At 41.8% G+C, this 25,193-nt stretch overlaps 1 protein-coding gene across 1 annotated transcript; it reads left to right on the top strand.

Annotated features, from left to right (window-relative positions):
* Nucleotides 1-20,733: 20,733 nt before the first annotated feature.
* On the top strand, nt 20,734-24,205 carry LOC149404148 (uncharacterized). Its single transcript, XM_089607423.1, has 2 exons — nt 20,734-20,838; nt 23,609-24,205. The coding sequence occupies exons 1-2, from the start codon at nt 20,734-20,736 to the stop codon at nt 24,203-24,205; spliced, it is 702 nt and encodes a 233-aa protein (XP_089463549.1).
* The last annotated feature ends 988 nt before the right edge of the window (nt 24,206-25,193 follow it).

Below are 25,193 nucleotides of genomic sequence, written 5' to 3'. Positions count from 1 at the left end.
TCCAATTTTGTGACAGGAACGTCACGAAATCCCCATTTTTCGTGACATGAATGTCACGAAATCCTCATTTTTTGTGACATGAACGTCACGAAATCCCCATTTTTCGTGACAGGAACGTCACGAAGTCCCCATTTTTCGTGACAGGAACGTCACGAAGTCCCCATTTTTCGTGACAGGAACGTCACGAAATCCCCATTTTTCGTGACAGGAACGTCACGAAATCCCCATTTTTCGTGACAGGAACGTCATGACATCCCCTTCTAGACTCTTAAATGAGTTGTTTTGGGAGGACTACCAACGCTATTAATCAAAAAATTCCAACATTAAGGAGAAATTAGAGTTGAAAACGACATGTCGGACGACATGACGTTCAACCTCATTCACCTATGTTCATATGTTTAGAGTACTTTAAATTCTGTCCCTTTGAGATGATGAAATGAAATGGGAGAAATGAATGTATGTCAACAACACTTCACGATACAAAACACATTAGTTCGTCAAGATGTTCTAGGTAAGTAGAACTCACTTACCATTTATCCTTCTCATATTTTCTTGATATTCTAGGTAAGTAGAACGGCTGTCCATTTATTTTTCAAATTTTATCATTTTAATATTCATAACAACCATTTAATGAAAAGAAGAAGAGATTTCTCATTAAATTCCATCAAAGGGAACAATTTCGTGACTGGTATGTCACGAAAACGTACCGTTTCGTGACTTGAAGACTTCATTTTCGTTACAGGAACGTCACGAAATCCCCATTTTTCGTGACAGGAACGTCACGAAATCCCCATTTTTCGTGACAGGAACGTCACGAAATCCCCATTTTTCGTGACAGGAACGTCACGAAGTCCCCATTTTTCGTGACAGGAACGTCACGAGATCACTATTTTTCGTGACAGGTACGAATGATAAATATAAAAATTAAGGGTATTTTGGGGAGTTCAAATTATTTTTTTGTAAAAAATAAACGAAAAGGGTGATATTTGTAATATAATTTTCCCTATTAATTTCAAACTTATTTTATTAAAATAATAAATATAATAAACATGTGTCTACTTTATTATTTTCATGGAAATTAATTTAAAACTTATTTTATTAAAAATAATAAAAATGTGTCTACTTTTTTCGTGACAGAGAAGTAACGAAATCCCCATTTTTCTTGACAGGAACGTCACGAAATCCCCATTTTTCGTGACAGGAACGTCACGAGATCACTATTTTTCGTGACAGGAACGTCACAAAGTCCCCATTTTTCGTGACATGAACGTCACGAAGTGCACAATTTTCGTGACAGGAACGTCACGAGATCACTATTTTTCGTGACAGGTACGAATGATAAATATAAAAATTAAAAAAGAGGTATTTTACAATACCTCATTTTATTATTTTGTAGTTGTTTAACTTGAGTACGGTACGACCTTCGAACCCGTTACCTAGAGGAAGCCACATAGCAATCGTCTAGGCTATCGGGAGAGTCGTGATAGGTGGAGCACTAAATTTAAATTTATACAATTAAAAGCTGGAGTTCAGGTTAGACTCGTTATACTCATTGTTCGTGATAGGAACGTCACGAAATCTCACTTTCGTGACATTATATTAATTTTCGTGACAGAGAAGTAACGAAGTGCCCATTTTTCGTGACAGAGAAGTAACGAAATCCCCATTTTTCTTTACAGGAACGTCACGAAATCCCCATTTTTCGTGACAGGAACGTCACGAGATCACTATTTTTCGTGACAGGAACGTCACGAAGTCCCCATGTTTCGTGACAGGAACGTCACGAGATCACTATTTTTCGTGACAGGAACGTCACGAAGTCCCCATTTTTCGTGACAGTAACGTCACGAGATGCGTACCAATTAAGTGACATCAAGAATCTATTTGGCGTTGTTATGAAATCATATGAATTGTATTTCATATAATCACATCCAAAAGAGTATAGAGTTACATATTTAATAATTTACTGGCCCCTATACGTACTTATAAAACATAGACCATGTCTTCGTGACGACCTTGTCACACAAATTCTACAAAGGAGAATTAAGAGTCACACCGCCATCACAAAGACATTCCAAAAGTATACACTTCACCCTATTTATAAGATTTGGATCACTAATCACTTCTCCTACTTTCAATTCTCTTCGTCTGACTCAACATTGTTTGCGATCTTTAATGCCCCGTGCTTGACAACTCGGTTGTCATCTTCTTTCTGTACATGGAAATATTGTCTTGATGCAAACTACTCACCGGAATCCCATGGATCATAAATTCGGCGGCCTTTACGCAAAACATGCCACAGTCTCCCCTGTTCATGGTTGCTTACTAGTATTAAATATACATCAAAATAGAACATGATAAACAATTATGAGAAGAGATCTTACCCATTGGATTGTTGTGGCATAGGCGCTATTACTATTTTTAATGGCTCTGAGTTGCCATCTCCCAGACCGACGACGGCCAACACAATGGGGATAAAATCCGCCATCATCCGTATGCTATCACGAACATTGCGTGCATACTTTGAGTCCATAGAGTTGTATATTGTTAGCGCTCTACGGCTTAGGGAAATTATGACAAGGAGCCAGTGGTCCGACACATGGACAGGGACGTAGATAGTGTTAACATCTGCCCATGGAGTGTTTGCAAAACCTGTTTTTTTTTTGGCAGTTATGTAGTCAAGCACAACTAAATGGTCCGTCCAATCAAACACGTCCTTGTTCTTCGCTTTGGACCAAGCATCATGGCATCGGGTGAGCATTGGTAGAAAGTACGAGTTGGTTGTCGTAAACGGCTTTTGGACATTTCCATACTTCCCCTTCTTTCTCAAGAAGTAGAAAATGACGTCCATATGCTGCAAAATAAAAAATTCACAGAAATCAGTGACATATAAGTGTTCACTTCGTGATAATATTGTCACCAGATTCTTATCTTCATGTGGTGACAACAACACAGTTTCTGGTGACAATGTTGTCACGTACTAAATATTAACAACAACAAATAAATGCAGTTGACTATTGAGTATGTAGAATAACAAGCGAAATCCAAGTGAATTAATTCAGGTATCCAGGTTCAGAAATTCATTGTCACGACATATATAATTTATTACATGAAGTTCAAAAAACCAAATAAAAAACAGGTCACAACAAAGCTAGAAAAACCATGGTTTTATCTATTTACATTCACACAAACAAACAACAAAAAACACTCCGAAGTGCAGTGGTGTTTGTCATCCCTGGCTCTAAAAAACCTGGTTGAGCGGACGTAGCTCTCCCGTAAGCCACTCAACTGGGGTCCACAAAGAGTAAAACCACGTCTTCGATGTAATCTCAACCACCGTAAAATGGAACGAGGGAGATAAATCTTCTTCCGGTGACTTGTACTTCGGACTGCTGAAAAATCACAAGTATTAGATCTCATTTTTATTTAAAATTACCAGACAATATATGTAAGAAGGAGAAAGATACTTACGCATTTTTGTGATTCGATTTAAGACCAACTTTAATCCATTTAGCCATTGCTGCAATATCTCCCACATAAATCTCGTCTTTAGGGTAGGAGAATGGATAGACTGACGGTGGCCGAAGTGGTCGTGTGAACCTCGTAAACACAGCCGGCGCGGGTGTCGGTGTGAAGACCGCTGGCGCCCTCCTATGGCGAGTAGGCTTTTCATCTGATGATGAAATCATTATGAGCTTTCCAGGCATCTTCAACAACGAGGAACATACCTCATCAGCCACCTCTGGACATGGCATAGGCGTTTTAGACTCCTGGGTCTCTTCGGCTCGGGTCTGGTCCTCGCCGGCTCGGGTCTGGTCCTCGCCGCTATCAGCGTGCGTTTGGTTCCTGTCTACTTCTTTTGGCCCTTCATCTTCAGGACCTCTCCCACCGTCTTCGTCATCTTCACTATCATCTTTTTTCTTCTGAAGATCATCTTCTTTACATTTGCCTCCAATAGATGGCTGATCTTCATCATTTTTCTCGGCTTCTTCGTTGTTGTTCTGCAACTCATTTGATTTGTCCACAACTACTTCTTCATTACCCTTCTTCTCTTCTTTGTCATTCTCCTCTTCTTTGTCCTTCTCCTCTTCTTTGTTCTCTTCTTTGTCCTTCTCATCTTCTTTGTCCTTCTCCTCTTCTTTGTCCTTCTCCTCTTCCTTGTTCTCTTCTTCTTCTCCTTGTTTCTCTTCAACATCGACGTCGTTCATGGGAACTTCTGTCCCATCATTCCCGTGCCCTTCTTCTCTGTTCACATCTTCCATATTCTCTTCTTCCTTCTCCTTCACCTCCTCTTCATATTTCTGGAGGTTGACAAAATCATCATCCTGAGAGACTTGTTGCTTGTCCAGAACCTCTTTCAAGGTTTCTGAAATGGATCGCATTTCAGTGGAAAACTGCTTCTTCCACTCAAGAAACTCTATTCTGAAATGTTTCAGATCTTTTTCCATGGCGGACATGCGTATCTGCAGTGTACAAATAATTTTGTATGAGAATAGAATCACGAAATTAAGTATTTTCGTGACATACAAGTCACGAAATCAATTATATTCGTGACATACTTTCGTGACATAGATGTCACGACATCACGTATACTCGTGCCATGAAAGTCACGAAATCAAATATTTTTGGTGACCATAATAATGTCACAAACATACTTACCCATTTCGTGACTGTTATGTCACCAAAATATTGGAATTCGTGACTTACATGTCACGAATATAATTGATTTCGTGACATATATGTCACGAATTTACTTGATTTCGTGACGTTACTGTCACGAATTTACTTTACTTAAGAAACCATTACCTCAATTGATGATGATGCTGTGGTAACAATGTCTTCTTTTTTCTTCTTCCCCCTCTTCTCAGAGGGGCTCACAACAGTCCTCGCAGTTTTCGCAGACTCTACCTCACCACCGATCGGCTTGAATTCGATCTGGAAGAGGTCCGAAGTTAATTAAATTTGCATGTTCTTATAAGTAAGAGATTAAAATTTAATTAAATGTACATATTCTTATCAATCATATTCATACCTCTTGGAATCGAATCTTTTGTAGTTGGGACTCCAAGACCTTCCCTGATTTAGTAGCCCAACGCCTCATCAGCGGCGTTGCGTCGGCAATGAGTATTGAGGCGAACTCCAGCTCCACGAATCGTGGGATGCACTCGTAACCCCATATCTGGAGTGGGAGCACGAAACCCGGCAGGTGGAGTTTTGGGTTCTTACCCTCCTTGATGGTCTTGGCCTTGCTCACAAAGCCCACGATAGAACCTAGAAAGAAGTTCCAGGCGACGTCTCCCCATGGGTAGTTGTTGAAAACAACCGGGTCATCCACCATCTTGATGTAGCTATCGCAGGGGAGGTTGACGGTCTTCTCGGCTGCCAAGAGAACATTGTACAGAAAGTGGAGGAGGAGTAGTCTCACCCTCCTATCATCTGGCCATTCCTGGCTACTCTCAAGGACTGCACCAATGTTGGCCCTTTTCCGGCAAAGAGCACCATTACAGAAGGTGACATTGTATAGCCCTCCCTCAACCACATTAGCATACCGTGGTTGTTCTGCGTAGTTTTCGCTTCATCTTAACCCTGTGATCAGGGAAAAGTGCTCTTTGGTGAACTCGCGGGGTCTTCCACCAATCTCCATGACCAGAGAATCGTTAGATGCACCGGCCTCATCATAATAACCAGATCTCAATACCAAATGACTTATTATTCTGGATGATTTTGTTATCAAGGGCATGTCTAGAAACTGCCCAAAACACGTCTTTTTGAATAAGTCTTTTTGGTTGGCGGTCATGCCGGTCTCCTTTTCGAAGTCGTCCAAGTTCCCATGGAAGTTGAACGAGTAGCCTGAGTCTATTTCATCTTCTTTTATCCTTCGTATGAAACCCTAAAAATTACAACATTAAACACATAAAAGTTAAAACATTAAACACATATGAGTTGGAACATTAAACACATAAACATTGTGGTTTTCGTGACAATTGTGTCACGAAATTTCTGGGTTTCGTGACTCTTGTGTCACGAAACTTCTGCGTTTCGTGATAATTCTGTCACGACATTTTTAGGGTTTCGTGACACCTATGTCACAAAATTTATGGGTTTTGCTACAATTGTGTCACGAAGTTCAGGGTATGGTGACATAGTTGCACAATACCCAGAAATTCGTGATATAGTTGTCACGATACCTAGAAATTTCGTCACATAGGTGTCACGAAACCCAGATATTTCATGACACAATTGTCACGGAAATCCATAAATTTCATGACACAATTATCACGATACCCAGAAATGTGTGACACAAAACAATTCACAGAACCTACATCTAATATGAGCAAGCCTAGAAAAATCTAATTTTCGTACAAAATACACACATAATCCCCAATAACATAAAAAATGAATACTTTTGTCAAACTAACAGTTACATGAAACACACAATAAACATGCAAACCCATGAATCAACACAAAATCCACACATAATCAACACAAAATTAACATGCAAACCCAAAAGTTTTCATTTTTGTCACGAAATAAAAAATTTAAGCAACCAAAAAACTGAAACCACCAATTGCAAGTAAAAAAACTCACCTTGTGAGGTCTCTCGGATGTACAAGGAACAGAGGAGTCAGAATTTGAAGGCGACTCAAGAACCACCTTCCTCTTCTTCTTCGGCGGCGCAAGAACCTTCTTCCATTTCTTCGCCGTGGAGTTTTGCATTGGTGACTCCGAGCCAAAATTCACGCGTGGACTCCGACGCGGGGATGCGTGCGTCACTGGAGGTGGAGTTTCGGCCGATGATTGAGGAAGACTCCTCTTTTTAGGGTTAGGTTTTGGAACTTTTTGGGGGCGTTTGGTCGGCGACCTGTTCTTTTTCTTCATTTCTTGGGCGAAGAATGGACGAGAGTGACGAAATGAGTGAGATTATGGAGTTTGAAAAACAAATCGAGACGGTTTTTGGAGTGTTGGTTAAGGAAGTTGGACGTTTTTTTTTTCGCTCGCTCTCTCTCTCTCTCTCTCTCTCTCTCTCTCTCTCTCTCTCTCTTCTGGTTAAACTCGGTCAATGAAGAAATGAAGAGGAAGGTGACGTGGAGGCAAGGTAAGTGAGGAAGGTGACGTGGAGGCAAGGTAAATGAAGAAATCCGGTCATCTTAGTTTTTAATATATAATTAATAAAATAGTAACATTTTTTATTTTTTAAAATAATTTTGTGTTAATTTTCATGAAAATAATAAAGTACACACATAAATAATTAATAAAATAGACACATTTTTTATTTTTATGAAATTAGTTCGATTTAATTTCCATGAAAATAATAAAGTGCACAAATAAATGCTTAATAAAATAGAAATTTTTTTTTATTTTTATGAAATTAGTTCGATTTAATTTCCATGAAAATAATAAAGTGCACAAATAAATGATTAATAAAACAGACAAATTATTTTATAACACATGTATTAGCGTTGTTAGTCCTCCAAATCAACTCATTTAACAGCCTAGAAGGAAGTTTATGAGGACAAAACGAGATCAAAAGAGCAAAAGAGAGCATGTTTCATGTAATTGAGTGGGAATTCGTGACATCTTTGTCACGAAAAAAGGAAATTCGTGACTTATACGTCACAAAATATTGGGATTTCGTGACTTATTTGTCACGAAAAATAAGGATTTCGTGACTTATCTGTCATGAAACAAAGCTCTTTAAGTCACGAAACAGTACGTTTTCGTGACAGACCAGTCACGAAATGGGATACTTTGATGGAATTTAATGACAAATCTCTCTTTTATTTTATTAAATACGTCTTAGGTGACCAATATTTGTTATAAATATAAAAATAAAAAATTTGAAAAAATACGTAGTTAGTCATGCTCTACTTACCTAGAAGATATTGAGGAACTAATGTGTCTTGTATTGTGAAGTGTCGTTGACATACATTTATTTGTCCCATTTCATCATTTCAAATTAATGGGACAAAGTGTCAAGTAGTCTAAAACAAATGAACATAGGTAAATGAGATTTACTTTCATGTCGTCTGGCATGTCGTTTTCCCCTCCAACTTCTCCTTAATGTGAGGATTTATTGATAACACATGTATTATGCGTTGTTAGTCCTCCAAATAAACTCATTTAACAGACTAGAAGCAAGTTTATGAGGACAAAACGAGATCAAAAGAGCAAAAGAGAGCATGTTTCACGTAATTGAGTGGGAATTCGTGACATCTTTGTCACGAAAAAAAAGAAATTCGTGACTTCTATGTCACGGAAAATGGGAATTCGTTACCTTTATGCCACGAAAAATTAGAATTTCGTGACTTCTATGTCACGAAAAATGGGGATTTCGTGACTTATCTGTCATGAAAAATGAGGATTGCGTGACTTTCCTGTCACGAAAACTGGGGATTGCGTGACTGTCCTGTCACGAAAAATGGGGATTTCGTGACTTTACTGTCACGAAAAATGGAGATTTCGTGAATATCCTGTCACGAAAAATTGAGATTTCGTGACGTATCTATCACGAAACAAACTCTTCAAGCTACGAAACAGCACGTTTTCATGACATTTCAATCACGAAATTGGATACTTTGATGAAATTTAATGAGGAATCTCTCTTTTATTGTTATAAATATAAAAATAAAAGAATTGAAAAAATACATGGTATGTCAAACTCTACTTACTTAGAAGATCATGATGAAATAATTGAAAAAATACATGGTAGGTCAAAATACATGTAGGCTAATGATATTTATTTTTGTCAAAACCTATGGTAATGAAACAGTTATACAGAACTATCTGAGTTTAGCTAGTTCTTTCGATAAAAAAACAAAAAAAAAACCTGCAAGAGAGATCAATCAATGGCATGATATAGCACATTATAAAAATATGAAGCAACACAGTATAGCTATATACTACCCACACAACCAGACCTTGTTCCACCGAAAAACTTCCCCGTCGTCGAATTTGACAGAGGGTTAAATGGCTTGCAGTGCTGACCTTCCGACGAAGCATAAGCCGACACCGCAAACGCAGCGACGTTCAGCGCTCTCTTCAAGAAAAAAAACCCATAAACCAGTGTCTCTCCCGTTCAAAAGACATTCTTCTCTTTAATATTAGAAATCCGTGTTTTAGAGCGTGTACCGCTTTTCCAGAGTGATAAGCGCGATCGAGAAGATAAGAGTATTCCATGTCTTCGCAGCATTTCTGGAGGGAGGAGATGGGCTCGTTGAAGAAGACGGGGAGGCAGACGCGGGTCAAGTCTTTTCCGGATGCTTCGCCAGAAAAAGATCGAAGAAAAAGAAGAGGAGAAAAATGGTGGAGAGAGAGATGAAGTGAGATAGTCAGAGTAAAAGGAAAAATATATATTAAATGAAATATAAGGAATTGTAATTAAAAAGTAAAAGTAAGGGTAAAATTGTCATTACATAATTCATTTTAAATTCATAAGTCCTATTTGTGACCTTTTTGAAAAAAAGTCCAAAAAAGTAAAAAGCCTCTGATTTACTCCTATTTAGAGCAATTTCCATTTACTTTTGGGCCCCTACAGATTATGAACTTGGTAATCGGGAAAGAGGCATTTCGAGCGCCATATTCATGTTGTGTTTTAAATTTTTACTCTTACTAAAATATTGACCTATTTGTTGAATGTGATATTGGATGATCATCTGAAAGACAAAGGCACCGTTTGGCGTTTTTTAAAAAAAAAAGTGCTTATAGATTTGTTTTTTTCTTAAATTTACAGGTATTTAGTAAACTGTTTATAAAACAGTTGTTGCTTGTAAAAAAAACTGATTTAGCGTTTGGTAAAATAAATATATTATAGTAAAAAGACTAAAATAGACATGTTCATAAAAATTAAATAAGGGAAAATAACACATTTATACCATGTGTTTTAGTGAAATGTCGACTTTAACCTTTGGTTTTCAAAAATGTCGAGATCATACCTTCTGTTTAATTAAAATGACAAAATTATACTCTGAAATGGATAATAGTGTCACAAATCTCTCTTTCATTGATATTAACTCTTATATAAGAAAAACAGAATCAAATCCAAAACAATATCCTAAGTTTCAAATTTTCAATTTTGAAATAAAAATAGCCTTAAATTGAAATTAAATAATAAAATTCATATCTCCCAAGAGATGACTTCATTCTGTGTTCAAATTGCAACTCTGAATCATGAGTTCTCTGTTCGAATCTGTAATTTTGATGACTATCTACTGTCGATTTGTACTCTTTTGCCTCTTTTTGCGTTCTTCACGATTAAGAGATTGTTGTTTATTTTTTTTGTTTTTAAATAAATTACATATATGACGCGAATGATTAAAGATAATTGGTGTTTACATATAAATATTATAGTCAACGTCAATAAAAAGAAGATTTGTGGCACTGTTGTCTATTTCATGGTATAATTTCGTCATTTTAGTTAAACAGATGGTATGATCTCGACATTTTATAAAACCAAAGGTTAAACTCGACATTTCACTAAAACACAAGGTATATATGTGTCATTTTCCCATTAAATAATAACTATTAAAATGATTATTTATATGCATATATATGAATTATAATTACAAACTAGATAAATATGGATTGTAAAAATTTATTTTATTTTTAATATAAATTTTTTTAATTATTGACAAAAATTTAAACTACAAATTAATCGTGTCTACTAAACTTGCAGCAATTTCATCTTTTAACTGGTCCATGCTACTCGAAGAAGTCTGACAATCTTCATCTTGACGCTTTAACTTTTAGTCAAACACAGACTAAATTAGAAATATCTTATCAACAAAGCTAAAAAGTTGGATTTGAATGGTTTTTGAACCAAATTAAAGGTATGTGAGTCTACTTTCCAAAATAGTTCGAATTAGCTCAATTCGACATTGGAGTCGCCGTTTACGGCATTTTTACTCTCCGAGGTGTTCGTTGCCCGGGATTCCAGGATTTCTTGAAAATTTATTTTTTGAATTCCGAATCCCGGCTCCCATTCCAAGAGTTCTAGAACTCAAATTGAAAAATTTCTATGAGCAAATTTTTTTTTCTAAGTATTATAAACATAATGTACAAGATTGAAAATTTTCGATTTTTTGAATATTTACTTGAAATTGAACTTTTACATAAACTAGTTTGAATTTTGAAAAACCGTTTTCACTTTCAAACTTGAAAATATTTTTTCATCCAAATCAAATAATTTTTCAAAATGTTTTCAAAACTATATCTATATCACTTATGTTCAAAATCTATTTGCTCTTGAAAATTTAAGTGGGAGGTCTCAGTTGTCAATGGTGTCCACAAGAAGAGTACTAGGCTTTACTTATGTACATTTGATGTAATAAAGTCTCACGAAGACTCTTTCTTGTAACTGCTGAATCATTAATAAAAGTTGAAACATTCATTCATTCTTCCTTGTCTGTTTGAAGCTTTATGATAGTCTATAGTCTTTAGTCCTTAAACAAGTTAGAGTAACTTTGTGATTCTGAACATGACCTATTGGTGAAGTACTAAGTTTGAAACGTATTCTCATTTGAGAAAGTCAGAGTTCGGATTCACTATGTGATTCTGAACAGGACCTATTGGTGAAGTACTAAGTTGTGAAGATGTCATAAGTAACTTTGTGAAGTTCTCATATATATGGAATTCATGTACAAGATTGCTGAAATGCAATGTATATCACCTCATGCTTTGCTCCTTCGAATGTGAATAAATGAACTGGCCAGTGTCCAAATGGAGTCATGACTCTTTTGGATGAATCAATGTGACTTGTTAGCTCCTCGTCAATACATTGTTTCTAACTTATTCACAAGCGACAAATGAGTTGAGGAAATAACAGCTAGAAGGGTGAAATGGTAATTTTGTAAATCCCATCTGGCTGATGATATTCATGAAGGGTAAACATAGATAATATTCAGTGGATCCACTCATCACAATTAAGTTGAATTCTTGAGTAGAAAATAAATTCATTTGAATCGAGAGATTCTCAGTGTCAATTCTTTAGTGGAGTCAGTTGACATTAAGTTAAACTTGAAAAAAGGTTTGTGAACTTTTGAGTCCAAGTATGTTAGCTCAAACTTTGTTCATTTGGATCTATGAGGTCACTGTCACAAGTAATTTCGAGTAGGATTACTTAAACTAGAAGCTAAGTCAAAACAATAACAAGACAAGTTTTACGAAAATTGTCTAAAGGATATTTTTGTCTTTTTGGACATAGGATGAAATGAATGTCAACAAATAAGTTTTTTGACATTGTCATATGATGACAACAAATAATTTCACACGGCCATGATAAGTGAATTGGGCCTTGAGGATTAATTTTGTTTCATGGAATTTTACTTGAAAATTCTTAATGGGCTTTTCTTATGTTGTCATGAACAAATGAATAGATGTATAGAAGCTCCTTCTAGAAGCCTTTCACTCGTCCAAATAAGAGAGAATAAGAGATTATTTTGTGCATTGATGTATGAAGATATTTGCCAAAAGAAAAAGAGGAAACAAATTTGAAGTCAAGGGGGCGGCAAAGAGAGAGAGAAAAACAAATGAGGAAACAAATCCAAGGACTTGAATGCCCTATGTTGCACGTCCAAAAGGGGAAGAAAGAGGAAACAATATTTGCTAATGAATATGTGATATTCTATGGAAAAGAGGAAATTACCTTTTGAAGGTAATCTTTCTCCTATAAATAGAGCCCTCATTCTCATTGTTTGTCATCCCATAATTTTAGAGATTGAGAGCTTCTCTCTCTAAGTTTGGCCACCCACTTCTCTCTCTCTCTAGCTCCTTTCGTTTTTGTTTTGGCACCTAGGTCCACATTTGACCTAGCGTTTTGTTTTAGCTCTTCGACTCTAAGTCTCGTTCTTGAGTCGTTGTGTTTAAAAGTGCCCACACACTTATTCCTTCTTACCTCGAGTGATTTATGTGATAGAAACTTTCGTGGTTACTCGAATTCCCGAAGAATGAAGAAAGACGAGCTGCGTGGGGAGACGAGCGATTCAACCTCCACAAGCTTCTCAATGATCAAGCTACGTAAATGTTAGTAAATGAGTAATTGCTCTTAGATAGTTTTAATTTAAAAATAACATGTGCTTGCTCTTTTTCTAGGTTAGTAAAATCGTTTTTACTTGTTTAAAGAAAATTTTTATTTTCCGTCGCTTGCTAGAAGCGTTGAATTTTTTTCTTAATCCTCGATCTATTCCAACAAATGGTATCAGAGCTATGGTCAAAATTAAGCAAGTACATGTGATTAAAATTATGAGCTTGAACATTGTTTTCGAAAGATTACTCGTTTTTTGACAAGTTATAATTGTTTTCTAAGATTTTTTTTAATTTATTGCTCGTGTCTTTAAATTAAAAATCATGTTGATTTTCTATGACCTTGGGATGTTATCAAAACACATTAGAATCAGTTCTAAATTTTTTTAAGTTTTTCATAATGAAAAACGTGTTTTATTAAGTTTGAGAAATTTCGGGTAATTTCATGACTAGTTATATTGTCTTGCTAGTTTTTTTGTTTACTCGTTTCGTTTTATGTTTGTTGTTATTTACTTTTATACTATGTTATTACCATGTTAATGAAACACATATAAAAGCTTTAACAACCCTCTAAAACGTTCCGTTACACTTGATTCTTTTGCACTCTAATCTGGACTTTAATTATTTTCAGTTTTCTTCGTGCTCGAGAAAAACCTACGGTAAAAGTGGCATAACTCTCTGCTCAGAATTTAAAATTTAATGATTTTTTAATCAAATTAAAGGTGTGTTTGTCCTCTTTCCAATACAATTGGCTTTAGGTCAAAAGGATGTCGGAGCCACCAGTTATGGTGATTTTACTCCGAGGTGTGCGGCTGTCTCGAAAGTCCAGTTTTTTAGAATTTTTGAATTCCGGATTTCGGACCCCACTCCATGAGTTATAGAACTCTAATGAGAAAATTTCCTTGAGAATTTTTTTTTTCATAAGATAATAAACATAATGTGAAAGATTAAAATGTTTTGATTTTTGAAAAATATACTTGGATTGAATTTCTTTAAAAACTAGTTTGATTGTTGAAAATCGTTTTGACTTTCAAAACTTAAAAATGTTTTGTTATCCAAATCATATATGTTTTTCAAAATATTTTCAAAACTATATATATATCACATATGTTCAAAATCTATATGCTCTTGAAAATTTGAGTGGGAGGTCTCCTCGAAGACCAACCGAAAAAATAAAGATGTGTAATCTCAAACTTTCAAGTGTTTGAGTGAGTTGAAGTTCACACTTCCCTCATGCACTTTCCCGAATAGAAAATATGAAAATATCCGAGTATGTACCTCGTGCCTTTATACACTAACACTAGTCTTCCTTGAACATGAAGATCTAAGACTCTTTTCTAGAATTCCACTCTATCTCTCTAAGCACTAGGAAATCATGTTTCCGAAATGTATTAGAGACGATGTGCCAACTCTAAAAATTAAGTGGAAGGGTTATACTTGTTATTTACAACCCACGATCCCCAAAACTAATGAAAAGTGTAATTCTCGCCAGACTAAGAGTCACCCTCGTGGCCCTCTCTTAAATGAGAGTACTCAACGGTGCTTTGCTCTGATCATTGCTCAATGAGCTACGTCCAGAGTGAGACAATGAGACAAGGCCTCCCCTCAATGGATTATTTTTCAAAGTCGATCTTTTGGACTAAGTTGTTTGTTACACACTTAGACTCCATCACTAGTAATCCTCCCTCGAGGCCCTGCGAAAGGATGTATGTGATCAAACTTTTTTATAAGTTGGCTAGTCAAATATGATGTATTGACATCTTGGCTATGCATTAATGATGAGTCATTTACTTATGAAAGGAGACTTGTTGCGGCCTTCCCTCGAAGGAGTAAAGTGTCATTTCGTTCATTACACCTTTGGATTTTTCCTGTCTTATTCATCCTAAAAACTTAAACAAACTTAAATCCTAAACCAAAAGACTAATCATAAACTTGTTTCAATTTCAGGAACATGTCTCTCAACCATCCTTTCCTCAAACAAAACTAGGTAGATTGGAAACGTAACCTCAACATAGTCCTTACTGTGGACAAGCACAAATGGGTACTCACCACCCCCTGTTCTCAAACGAATGATGATTCGACTCAAAATGAAAAAGGCGCCTTGGCGGCCTGGCTCCGTTTTGATGAGATTGCGAGATGCTATATTTTAGTATCTATGAACAATGTACTCCAGTAGCAACATCGTGATATTGAGACAGCCGCTGACATGCTCTACAATCTCCATGAGATGTTTTGAGGGCAAGGGCGTCAGGCCAGACAACAAGTAGTCAGACAGTTTATGAACTGTCGCATGAAGGCTGAGACTCCTGTCAGGGACCATATGATGCTGATCATTAGTTAGCTGAATGAGATGGAAATCCTAGGATATGAGATTAACGAGGAGACCAGAATAGATATGATCTTGGAAACTCTCCCCAAATCTTTTGATACCTTCAAGCTGAACTACTCCATGAACAAGCTAGAGTACACTATTACTGAGCTTATGAAGGAGCTTCACACTGCTGAAGGTCTCACTAAGAGAAAGAGGAATCAAGGAGAGGCACATGCTACTGAGCATAGAGCCTCCACCTCTGGATCTAAGAAGAGACCTCTCAAGGCCGAGAAGAAGAATTGTCTTGCCTACCTCAAAGCAAAGGAAAATAGTAATGTACTTATTACCAAAGCATGCTTAGTAGCTGATAATGTATCAATGTGGATTCTCGACTCCGCTTCTACTAACCATATTTGTTGTTCCTTGACTAGTTTCAAGAAAACCAAAAGCTTAGAGGAAGGTGACCTCCATCAGATGGGGTGATGAGAGCTCAGTGTCAGCAAAGGCCGTGGGATCAGTGACCCTATCTTTTGAAGATCGAACTCTAAACTTGAATAATGTTTATTTTGTTCCTTCCTTCGGAAACAACTTGATATTCGTTGCTCATCTTTATGAGCAAGATTACTATTTAAAGTTTATTAAGAATGGAATTAGAATTTCTCTTTCCAATAATTCTTTCGTCACTGATGCATGTATGAAGAATGCTCTTTTTTACATTTATCCCACACAACCTTCGCTTTTAGACACTGAAATAGATAATGATATAGTTAGGGAGCCAAAGAGGATCAAACTTTCTGAATCCTCCGATCTAATAAAATCAACATATCTCTGGTTACCGGCCCGTCCTGATCGCGGCCGAGCGAAGGCGAGGCAGCACCGAACATGACCCGAAGGCTCACCCCGTCCATTGGCCGGCCCAAGGGCCTGCCTTGGCCAATGACCGGCCCTAGGATATCCTCGGCCATTGGCGAGCCCAAGGGCCTGCCTCGGCCAATGGCCGGCCCTAGGATATCCTCGGCCAATGGCCGACCCTAGGATATCCTCGGCCATTGGCCGGCCCAAGGGCCTGCCTCGGCGAATGGCCGGCCCTAGGATATCCTCGGCCATTGGCCGACCTAAGGGCCTGCCTCGGCCAATGGCCAGCCCTAGGAAATCCTCGGCCATCGACCGACCTTAGGAGGCCCTCTCCCGGCACTTGGCCGGCCTTGCTACACCCGGCCATTGGCCGACCCAAGCTATGGTCAGCCAATGGTCGGCCATAATGTCCACACGGCCAAGGAGCCCCAAAACGTTCCTTGGTCGCCTATAAATACGGGGTTCGACCCCTCGAAGCAGGTAATCCTTATACCTCACTCGTTTCTCTCAAGCTTCCGCCCTCTAAACACCTAATCCTCTACACCCCACCTCAATCCTCCTAATGTTGAGCGTCGGAGAGGTAAACAGAGGCACCCCCTCTATTTCCCCTTTGTAGTTCACGTGTTCTTTCTCTCATTTCAGGTGTTTGGATGAGGCAAGCATCATCGACAGCTAAGGGATGACTTGGGATACCAAGTCCGACACGCTTTCGCCCGAACGCGACCACTTGGTCCGGCCTTGGGTCGAACCGTTTGGAGCTCCTAAATAGTTGTCCGAAAACGAGCGACAACATTTTGGGGCTAGAAGGAGGGGACCTCCCGACCTTGGCGACACTCTCCCTTTCGACCTCTTTTCTTGCAACCTTTGCAACTCTCGAGAGATGAGTCAAATCCCTACCACTTCTGCAGGCACTCGAGCGACGGGCTCGAGGTACGGCCTCAGGAACCTCGCGCATCGCCTAGGAGGAAAGCCTCGTGACAACGAGGGCCACCCCCAGGATCCGAAGGCCGACCCCGAAACCGTTCTCCGCGAGGATACGGCTCGGAGACTCGCCGAGCTCCTAGATCGCCCCGGCGTGGATAGCGCACTCATTGCTGGCCTTCTCGGCTACGATGTCGAGGGTGGTCCTGGTCATGGCGACTCCGACCCTGACTACGAAGGGGAATCTAGGACCGACGAGGTGACTCCTAGCCTCGTGTGCTCCCGGTCCGAGAGGACGAGGGATGCCACGGTCGGGCCAGCCCCGCCGGCGCGCCAGTGCTCGAGCTCCTATTCTCGGGGGTTTTGCCCCCTCATGCTCAAGAGGTGGCCAGACATGGCCCCCCGCTGGGGAAAGGGCTGCCCTCGGAGATGATGGGGCCGATAGCCGGGACGCCCACCGAGCGACCTGACCTAGGGTTGCCTCGCCCCGCCAGGCGCAGAGCGGGGACTTGAGGGAGCATTTGACGGCTCAGAGGAACTCCCGAGGTGAAGACCTCCGCCAAAGGCTAAACTCCCGGAGGGATGCGCTCCCTGCCACCACTCTCGGCCGACCTCAGGCCAACGCCGGGGACCAAGCGTCCAATGAACGCCAACAGGCGACTCCCGCGGCCCCGACGGTTAGCCCATCCAATGGGCTTGACATGGTAACGATGATCCAAAGCCTCCAAAATCAGATCATTGAGATGAGGGAGTCGGGGGGACAGAGACCGTATGGCGGGATCGAGGAATCATACTCTCCCTTCGCCGCTCAGATCCTTGCACAGCCATGTGTAGGGAATTTTAAGCTACCGTCCATCCCTCCTTACGACGGACGGACGGATCCGAACTTCCACATCCAGCATTACGAGATGTGGAGGACGATGCAGGGACAGTCGGACGCCACCCTGTGCCAGGCATTCAGCCTGACCCTCACCGGGTCGGGATTTGAATGGTTCTAAAGCCTGAGGCCGGGGAGCATCTCGTCCTTCCGGGCCTTGCGAGAGGCCTTCCTTGCTCGGTTTGCCACTTTGGTGAAGCAGAAGAAGTCGAAGACGTACCTCCTGTCCATCCGACAAGGGAGAGATGAGACCTTGATGCAGTATCTGGCTCGCTTCACTGCAGAATCCCACAAGGTCGAAGGGTTTGATGACAAGGACACCATCACGGCGATCACGGAGGGAGCTCGCACAAGCGACTTCCTCAAGTCTATTGTTGGAAAGGTCCCACGGGACATGGCGGAGCTGATGTCGAGAGCCCGTACTTACATGGGGATCGAGGACTACCTCGATGGCCGAGACGGTCGGAAAACTGGAGGACAGGGCGGTTTCCGTCGCGACGATCAGGACGGGGATCGCCCCGACCCTCGAAAGAGGAGGAATAAGGGAGACCAGGCCCCTAACGGTCGCTCCCTCCCTGGGCCAAGACCCTCACATGTCGACAGCTTCCAGAAGTTTTCGGCATTCACCCCTCTGAACACTCCGAAAGAGCGGATCCTGGCTCAGCATCACGACAAGCTAGGAAGCCCCGCTCCTCTCACGAAGGATCCCACGAAGCGGGATCGAAGTAAATTTTGTGAATACCATCAAGACCACGGGCACCTGACGTCCGAACGCTACCAACTCAAACGTCAGATCAAAGCCCTTATCCAAGACGGGAAGTTGAAGGAATACATCCTCAGAACGATCGGGATGGCCGCGGAAGGCGGAGAACGCCCACGGCAAGAAAGGAAGGGTCAGTCGATGGTAACCGTCACCGACCGAACGGCAAACGATGGACCGGAGAGCTTGCAAATGCACATTGTGGGCTCGATCATGGGAGGACCAGAGTTTGGGGAGTCAAGAACGCAAAGAAAGAAGTACGTGCGGGAAGTCTCCCAGGGAAAGATAGCACACCATATCAACCACACGTACGAGGCTCCACCTCCGACCCCGTTCGAGTCCATGTTCTTCACCAACCTTGAGGCAGTGCGAGTGCTCCACCCGCACAATGACGCGATAGTCGTCTCGGCCCCGGTCGATAACAACCTTGTCTGAAGGATCCTGATTGATAACGGCAGCTCAGCCGACATCATCTTCAAATCAGCTCTAGACAGGATGAAGCTAACCGGGCTGAGACCGACCCCGATCTCGACCCCACTCTTCGGCTTCTCCGGGGAGAGGGTCATGACGGAGGGCACCATCGACCTCCCAGTTACCTTCGGGACTCCTGGGGGGATCGAGGTCACCCACATTGTGTCCTTCCTGGTCATGGATCAGTCGTCCGCGTACAAAATCATCATAGGTCGCCCGACCCTCAATCGGCTGAACGCCATAACTTCCACCTACCATCTGATGATGAAATTCCCAACCGAGAAAGGAATCACCATAATATTGAGAGACCAATCAATGGTGAGAATGTGCTACATCCAGGGGGTGGATGGAAAGGCGAAGGGAAAGATGGTGAGCACCGTCTTCCAACTCGGAGACAAATTCCCATGCAAAATCGAGGAAGGAGGCACCTTCGGGGAACTGGACCAAAGGGACGATGTCGAGCTTCGGAAGGTGGAGACACCGGATGACCTCGTTCCCGTTGTGCTGGACGACGCCAAGCCTGACCAAGTAGTCAAGGTGGGTGAACAGCTCCCGACCGAGATCCAACTTCAACTTGAGACCTTCCTTCGCGAGTTCAAAGATGTCATCACGTGGACACACGCCGACATGCCGGGGATCGACCCCGAGATAATGGTCCATCGCCTCAATGATGACAAAAGCGTGGCCGAACGCGTCCAACCGAGACGAGCATTCAGCGGGGAGAGATACCTGGACATTGGTGAAGAAGTTGACAAGCTTCTCGCTGCCAACTTCATTAGGGAGGCGGAATACCCCAAGTGGGTGTCCAATGTCGTCATGGTAAAGAAGCCGAACGGGAAGTGACAGATCTGCATCGATTACAAAGATCTCAACAAGGCCTGCCCGAAGGACAGCTTTCCTCTCCCAAGAGTTGAGCAACTCGTGGATGCCACGGCGGGCCATGAACTGCTAAGCTTCATGGATGCCTACTCGGGATACAATCAGATCCGCATGCACGAGCCGGATCAAATCAAGACCACATTCGTCACGAACTACGGACTCTATTGCTACAAGGTCATGCCTTTTGGCCTTAAAAACGCGGGTGCAACGTACTAAAGGTTGGTAAATCGAATGTTCGCCAACCAAATTGGCAAGACAATGGAGGTCTACATGGACGACATGTTAGTCAAAAGCCTCAAAGCCCACGACCACGTCCGAGACCTCAGGGAGATGTTCACAATCCTGCGGCGTTACAAGATGAAGCTCAATACCAACAAGTGCGCTTTCAGGGTTGAGTCCGGCAAATTCCTAGGCTACATGGTGAGCCGTCGTGGGATCGAAGCTAATCCCGAAAAAATCAAGGCGATCTTGGAAATGAGGTCGCCGCAAAAGGTCAAAGAAGTGCAAAGTTTGACGGGAAGAATCGCCGCCCTAACGCGATTCATGTCCAAGGCCACCGACAGATGCCAACCATTCTTCAAAGCATTGACAAAGACCGACGGGTTCGTGTGGACGAAGGAGTGCGAGGAGGTGTTCCGCGAAATGAAGACCTACTTCAGCTCCCCTCTGTTCCTTGCAAAACTAAAAGATGGTGAAACCTTGTATGTCTATCTTGCGGTTTCCGACAGGGCCGTGAGCACGGTTTTGGTACGTTAGCAACGCGCTCCTCGACGCCGAAACTCGGTACCCGGAAATCGAGAGGTTGTCCCTCGTCCTTGTCATAAGCGTGAGAAAATTGAGCCCTTACTTCTAGGCACATCCGATCGTGGTGCGCACATCACATCCCATCATGAAGGCTCTACAAAAAGGGACCTCGTCATGAATGGCCATATGGTCCCAGGAGCTGGGCGAGTATGGGGTCGAGTTTCAACCAAGAACCGCTATCAAAGGCCAGGCCCTCGCCAACTTTGTGGCAGAATTCACCAGCACGCCCCTAACAGGCGAAGACAAGGAGAACGACCACGACGGGTCGTCGAAGAAGAGGACTAGTGACCCGATAGGGCTGGTTTGGGACTTGCATGTAGATGGTGCATCGAATGCCCGGGGGGCTGGCGCCGGTGTCGTACTCACGAACCCCGATAGGGAAAGATTGAGGTACGCCTTGCGATTCGAGTTCAAGGCCTCCAACTGTTGTCAATGGTGCCCACAAGAAGAGTAGTAGTGTCTATTTATGTACATTTGATGTAATATAGTCTTACGAAGACTCTTGCTTGTAATTGCTTATTCATTAATAAAAAGTTGAAACGTTCATTCAATCTTCCTTGTCTGAAGCTTTATGATAAAACCCTAGTCTTTTAGTCCATAAACAAACCTAACAACTTACGAAGAGACAAATGTAGATTTGCATGAACAAACTCTTCGTAGTTTGCTTAAAACGATATATTCGCAATCTTAGGGTCAAAGGACTATTGACCTCAGTATGATTGTTAGAAGAATCTATGATGTCTGGTTATGAGGCATTGAGAGTTGGGGACTCTATAGTTCTTCTAGGTATCTTCCGAAGGTACTGAATTGACCAGTGCACTTCTAGAGACAATATAAGAACAAACCATTTAACCTCTTATGTCTCGAAGTCACTATGTATGAATTGCATCATGCTTACCTTAATCCTGAAATGAGACATGCCATTTCACACCTTAGTATTCTCATTTGAGAAAGTCAAAGTTCGGACTCACTATGTGATTCCGAACAAGGCCTATTGGTGAAGTACTAAGTTGTGAGTCTGTCATGAGTAACTTTGTGAAGTTCTCATAGATATGGAATTCATGTACAAGATTGCTGAAATGCCATGTATGTCACCTCATGCTTTGTTCCTTGGAGTGTGAATAAATGAACTGGCCAGTGTCCAAATTGAGTTCTGACTCTTTTGGATGAAACAATGTGACTTGTTAGCTCCTCGTCAATACATTGTTTCTAACTTATTCACAAGCGACAAAGGAGTTGATGAAATAACAGCTAGAAGGGTAAAATGGTAATTTAGTAAATCCCGACTAGCTGATGACATTCATGAAGGGTAAACATAGATAATATTCAGTGGATCCGCTCATCGTAATTAGGTCGAATTCTTGAGTAGAAAACAAATTCATTTGAACCGAGAGATTTTCAGTGTCAACTCTTTAGTGGAGTCAGTTGGCATTAAGCTAAACTTGGAAAAGGTTTGTGAACTTTTGAGTCCAAGTGTTTAGCTCAAGCTTTGTTCATTTGGATCCATGAGGTCACTGTCACGAATCACATCGAGTAGGAATAGTTAAACTAGAAGCTAAGTCAAAACAAAAACGAGACAAGTTTTACGAAAATTGTCAAAATGGTATTTTAGTCCTTTTGGACATAGGACGAAATGAATGTCAATAAATTATTTTTGACATTGTCATATGATGACAAATGAAATAAATATTACTCAGCCATATTAGTGTAATTGGGCCTTGAGGATTAATTTCGTTTCATAGAATTTTACTTGAAAATTCTTAATGGGCTTTTCTTATGTTGTCATGAACAATTGAAGAAACATCTAGAAGCTCCTTCTAGAAGCTCAAATTTCGTCCAACCCAAGGAAAATAAGGCTGAATTTCGTTCATGCCATAGTGGGAAAGAGAGTTTATTTTGTGCATTGATGTATGAAGATACTTGCCAAAAGAAAAAGAGGAAACAAATTTCCTTTAGAAGGAAAGTGCATTTTCGGCCAACTAAGAGAGAACAAATGAGGAAACAAATCCAAGGACTTGCATGACATGTCATGAACGTCCAACATGGGTAGAAAAGAGGAAATAAGATTTGCTCATGCCTCCCCTATAAATAGAGGCCTCATTCCTCTCATTCTAGTCATCCCACACAAGTTAGAGATTGAGAGACTCTCTCTCTAGACATTGTGGCCGAAAATCCTCTCTCTCTCTCTAGTTTATTTTCGATTTTTTCTTGTCTTGGCACCTAGGTCCTCACTCGACCTAGTGTTTAGCTCTGCGACTTCGAGACTCGTTCTTAAGTCGTAGTGTTTAAAAGTGCCCACTCACTGATTCCTTCTTTTCGAGTGATTTAGTGATAGAAACTTTCGTGGTTGCTCGAGGTGCCGAGGAAAGAAAGAGAGACGTGCTGCGAGGGGAGACGAGCGTTGCAAACTTTCCACAAGCTTCTTCAAAGTTCAAGCTTCAAGAAAGGTTAGTAAACTTCTAGCTCATATTGGTTTTTAATTACATGTACTTGCACTTGTCTAGGTTAGTAAAAACTGTTTTTACTTGTAAAAGAAAATTTTTAAAATTCCGCCGCTTATCGAAGCGTTAATTATTTTCTCAAACCCTAGATCGATTCCAACACCAACAACGAGGCGGAGTACGAGGCTCTGATCATTGGCTTGGAGTTGGCAAACAAGCTAGAAATCCGGAACCTACGTATCCATTGTGACTCACAACTAATTGTGAACCAGGTGAAGGGCGACTATGCAGCCAAGGAGCCGAGCATGATCGCATATCTGTCCAAGACTCAGAAGAACCTGGAAGCCCTAGCCTGGTTTGAGATAGTCCAAGTTCCCCGAGAGGCGAACATTGAGGCCGATGCCCTGGCGCGTCTTGCGTCAGGGATAGATGAGGAAGGAGAAGGCAATGTCCCAATAGAAGTGTTGACCCAACCCTATGTCTCGAGAGGCGACGTATGGGTGATTGACGAGGTGCCACCCCCCTCAAGGATGACGCCACTCGTGGAGTACCTCAAGCGAGGAGTCGTCCTCGAAAGCAAGGAGGAAGCGAGAAAGCTGCAAAGCTTGGCGCCGAAATACACGATGAAGGGGGATACTCTATTCAAGAGAGGATACTCGATGCCCCTCCTCCGATGCTTAACCGAGGTCGAAGCGATAAAAGCGCTCCGTGAGGTGCACGAGGGGCTGTGTGGGAACCACACCGCCAGACAATCTCTGGCTCTGAAGCTGCTAAGGCTTGGGTACTTTTGGCCAACCTTGAAAAAGGACTCCCACGAGTGGGCCAAAAGGTGTGACAAATGCCAAAGATTCGCTCACGTCCCGCGCTAAGCACCAGCGCCACTATGCCTGATCGTGGTGCCTCGACCCTTCGCGAAGTAGGGAATCGACCTCATCGGTGAGCTGCCTATGGCCCCGCGACAATACAAGCACGCAATCGTAGCCATCGATTATTTCACAAAATGGGTAGAGGCAGAACCATTGGCAAAGATCACGGAGGCGAACACGACTAGTTTCATCTGGAAGAACATCGTCTGCCGCTTCCGGATCCCCGCATCGATTGTGACTAACAATGGGAAGCAATTCGACAACGCGCGCGTCCGCGACATATGCGAACAGTTAGGCATCAGCAAGACCTTCTCCTCTCCCCATCATCCTCAGGCCAACGACCAAGTCGAAGCGGTCAACAAAACGATCAAGGAGAACCTAAAGAAGAGGCTGGAAGAAAGAAAGGGGGCGTGGGCCGAGGAGCTCCCCATGGTCCTGTGGGTGTACCGGACGACCGCGCGAAACGTAACCGGCGAAACCCCGTTCGCACTTGCATTCGGCATCGAGGCCGTGGTACCCGTCGAGACCAAACTCCCGACTTTCCGCATTGAAGAATTCGAAGAAACCGCCAACGACGAAGCAATGAGGCTAGAACTAGACCTCATAGACAAGAAGAGGGCAGACGCACTTACCCGCCTGGCCGCACTTACCCGCCTGGCTGCACAAAAGAGGAAGGTTGAGAAGTATTACAACTCCAAGGTCAAGCTTCGAAAGTTTGCCGACGGAAGCCTCGTCCTCAGAAGGGTGTTTCAAAACATCAAGGTGCAAGGGGCGGGAGTCCTGGGACCCACCTGGGAAGGCCCGTATCGTGTACGCCGAGCCATACATGGTGGCACGTACGAGCTCGAGAACCTGGAAGGGCTCGTGTTCACTCATCCGTGGAATGCCGAGGACCTGAGGCAATACTACCAATAGAAGCCCGCTCTCGACTCTTCATGCTTTCTTGATTTTATTTTCAATTTTGTTAACTGACAATTTCGAGTTTAAATAA

Source organism: Urtica dioica, chromosome 2 (genome assembly GCF_054948205.1).
Source record: "Urtica dioica subsp. dioica isolate 48M chromosome 2, U.dioica_male_clone48M_v1_H2, whole genome shotgun sequence".
In the NCBI taxonomy this organism is placed as follows: Eukaryota; Viridiplantae; Streptophyta; class Magnoliopsida; order Rosales; family Urticaceae; genus Urtica; species Urtica dioica.
This window is presented reverse-complemented; position numbering and strand designations above follow the sequence as displayed.